Below are 3,153 nucleotides of genomic sequence, written 5' to 3' on the forward strand. Positions count from 1 at the left end.
AACCACCGCCTCCTGGGTTCAAGCGATTCTCGTGCCTCAGCCTCCTGAGTAGCTGGGATCACAGGTGTGCACCACCACATGCAGCTAATTTGTGTATTTTTAGTAGAGACAGGGTCTCTCTCACTATGTTGCCTAGGCTGGTCTTGAACTCTTGAGCTCAAGCAATCTGCCCACTTCAGTCTCCCAAAGTGCTGGGATCACGGGCGTGAGCCGCCGTTCCTGGCCTCCTCTCCAGAGTTTTAGATATTACCCATGGTTCAGCGACTATCTGGGGTGGAGATTATCTGGGATTTGGGGATTATCTGGCATTTGGAGATTATCCAGGATATAGGGAATGTTTGGTGTTTAGGGTTTATATGAAACAGGATGATTTGAGGCTGTAGGATTTCTGGAATTTGGGGGTTATCTGGGGTTTGGGGACTGCCGGCTTCAGGACAGATGGAACCTAAGGGCGGTGATGGGGTGGAGTGCTCACAAAGCCACTGCAGCTGTCGCAGAAGGTAGGCTTTCGGAAGGTGACCTCATGGAAGGTGTGCAGGAAGGCCAGGCCCAGCTTGGAGCAGATGGCGCTGGCCCGGAGCAGGTACCCTGTCAGCTCCTCTCTGCTGAAGGAGCCTCTCCTGGGGGCAGAAACTGAGCCTCAGCATGGCCTGCCCCAACCTCCCCCAGACCCAGGAGTCCAGGCAACCCCCGTGTCCTCATCTTCAGGGGATCCAGGAGTCAGAACCACTTACCCCTGGCGTGGGGGCGGGTGGAGCCCATGGCAGGCGAAGGGAAAATTGCCTGAGAGTCGCTCGAAGTCCTCCTGAGAGATGGTTCCTCGGCCTTCAGGGTCATAATTCTTGAACACGGACTTCAGAGGAGTGTGGGGAAGCAGATAAGGCCCAGTTGTCGAAATACGATCCCCACGGCAATAAGTCCCCGCCTCCAGGCTCAGGGTTCTCCCGATGTCTTCCCTCCTGGCTCCTGGTGGCCAGGCCACCCTCCCTTCCTTACCTCCACCAGCTGCTCCACGTGCCGACCCAGCGTGACCCTGTCTGGCTTGGGGGTCACACCAGGGGCCCACTCCACCACCAGAGGTGCGTTGAAGGGGGAGGGTGGCTGGGGTGGGGACAGAGGAGCAGTTAGTCACTGCATAGGCTTAGGGGGGTTCGAGGTAATTGGGGGGCGTCCGAGGCCAGGGGTCAGGTCTCACCAGACTCTTGGGACAGCGTGGCTCTCGGGCATAAGAAAGCTCATAGATCTCGTCTTCTGTGTAGAAGAGGTCCAGGGAGAGCTGGAGCGGACAGGGGTGTTACAGATCCTCCTGTCTACAGCCCTGCCCCAGACCCCCACACCCACTTGCAGGCTCTTCCTAAAGCCCCTCCTGGGTTCAAATCCTGGCATTACTGCTGTGGGACAGTGGGCAAGTGACCTCACCTCTCCGGGCCTCAGTTTCCCAATCCACAGATTGGGCACAGTAAGGGTCCCGACCTCACAGGGTTGTAAGGTGGAATGAGGTGCCTGGCACATAGTCAATGATCAATAACTGTTAGTAGCCTTTTGCTTAGATTCTTGGATTCAAAGCTTGAGATTTTGGGCTATCAGCATGAGAAGCTCAGAACCTTGGAGTTTAAGAATGTGAACCCCAAAGCAATTCCAGAGCTCAGATCAATGGATACTTGAGTCGCTGGGGGAAGTGGAGAAAAGACATGTTACTTATATAGAATATAGAGCTCGCTCTGCTCCATATACTGTTGTTTTTTGAGACAGAGTCTCGCTCTGTCTCCCAGGCTGGAGTGTAGCAGTGCGATCTTGGCTCACTGCAACCTCTGCCTCCCAGGTTCAAGCGATTCTCGTGCGTCAGCCTCCCAAGTAGCTGGGACTACAGGCGTGCACCACCGTGCCTGGCTAATTTTTTTTGTATTTTTAGTAGAGATGGGGTTTCACCATGTTGCCTAGGCTGGTCTCAAACTCTTCAGGCAATCTGCCTACCTCAGCCTCCCAAAGTGCTAGGATTACAGGCATGAGCCACTGTGCCCAGCTAGACACTGTCTTAAGGATAAGGACATTCTTTGAATGATGTCATTGGCTTTCTCTCCTCAACCACCCTTGAGGTGGGTCCCTTTATTTTATTTTTTATTTTTATTTATTTATTTATTTTGAGACAGAGTTTCACTCTTCTTGCCCAGTCTGGAGTGCAATGGCACGATCTCAGCTCACTGCAACCTCTACCTCCCGGGTTCAAGCGATTCTCCTGCCTCAGCCTCCCTAGTAGCATGTGCTACCACTCCTGGCTAATTTTGTATTTTTAGTAGAGACGGGGTTTCTGCATGTTGATCAGGCTGATCTTAAACTCCTGACCTCAGGTGATTTGCCCGCCTTGGCCTCCTAAAGTGTTGGGATAACAGCCGTGAGCCAGTGGACCTGGCTGGGTCCTTTTATTATTCCCATTTTGCAGATAAGGAAACTGAGGCTGAAGGGTTCAGTGACTTGCCCAAGATCACGCAGCTAGAAAAAAACCTAGAAGCTCTGGCTTCAAACTCCATGCAGTCCAGCACTTTTCTACCCTGGTCCTAGAGACACTCACACACCCAGGACCCTACATCTCAGTACCCTCGGAAGCCCAGCCTGGGCGGGGTCAGGGGCTCACTGTGAGCAGGTGCAGCAGATCCTCGTTGGCGCTGCAGGGCGGATGCTGCCCTTGGAGGGCCACCAGCTCCTGCAGCCGCAGGTAGAGGTTGTTCAACTTGGGTAGGTGCAGGCGGCCGTCAGGCAACCTGTCGGGCTGTGCTTCATGCAGGGACACCAGATCCTTGAGGTGCACGCCCAGTACAGGCAGCCGGAAGCCCGTGCAGCCAGCCCAGGTGCGGCGGTAGCGGGCGTAGTTGTTGTGGGAGGCAAGGATCTCAGTGAGCTCCAGCAGGGCCTGGGGAGGAGGCACATGGGATGGGGGCGTTATCAGGGCAGTCCTGCCTCCTGAGCAGTCTCCTATGTGGGCTTTAGGCCTTCAGGGATCCAGTGGCATTTTGGACACCTCTGGAGCCCTTCCATATCCCATGCTGGTGTCAGCATCTCCCCGAAACTGCTCTTCCTCTTCGGTCCCCACGTCAGAGAAGTTCCACAATCCCCCATTCTTTGGCTAAAATGATTTCTTTTATCTTTCTTTCTTTT

At 54.3% G+C, this 3,153-nt stretch overlaps 1 protein-coding gene across 1 annotated transcript in view; it reads right to left on the reverse strand.

Moving 5' to 3' along the window:
- RASGRP4 (RAS guanyl releasing protein 4) overlaps nt 1-3,153 on the reverse strand; it is a 27,160-nt gene that overhangs the window by 12,437 nt on the left and 11,570 nt on the right. Inside the window, exons 9-13 of the mRNA XM_011973400.1 lie at nt 2,633-2,908; nt 1,196-1,276; nt 997-1,101; nt 735-853; nt 476-620 (exon numbers count right to left, since the gene is read on the reverse strand). Of these exons, the coding sequence (XP_011828790.1) occupies nt 476-620; nt 735-853; nt 997-1,101; nt 1,196-1,276; nt 2,633-2,908 (726 nt within the window). The remainder of the gene's footprint in view (nt 1-475; nt 621-734; nt 854-996; nt 1,102-1,195; nt 1,277-2,632; nt 2,909-3,153) is intronic.

The sequence above is a fragment of the Mandrillus leucophaeus genome, unplaced genomic scaffold (genome assembly GCF_000951045.1).
Source record: "Mandrillus leucophaeus isolate KB7577 unplaced genomic scaffold, Mleu.le_1.0 Scaffold137, whole genome shotgun sequence".
In the NCBI taxonomy this organism is placed as follows: Eukaryota; Metazoa; Chordata; class Mammalia; order Primates; family Cercopithecidae; genus Mandrillus; species Mandrillus leucophaeus.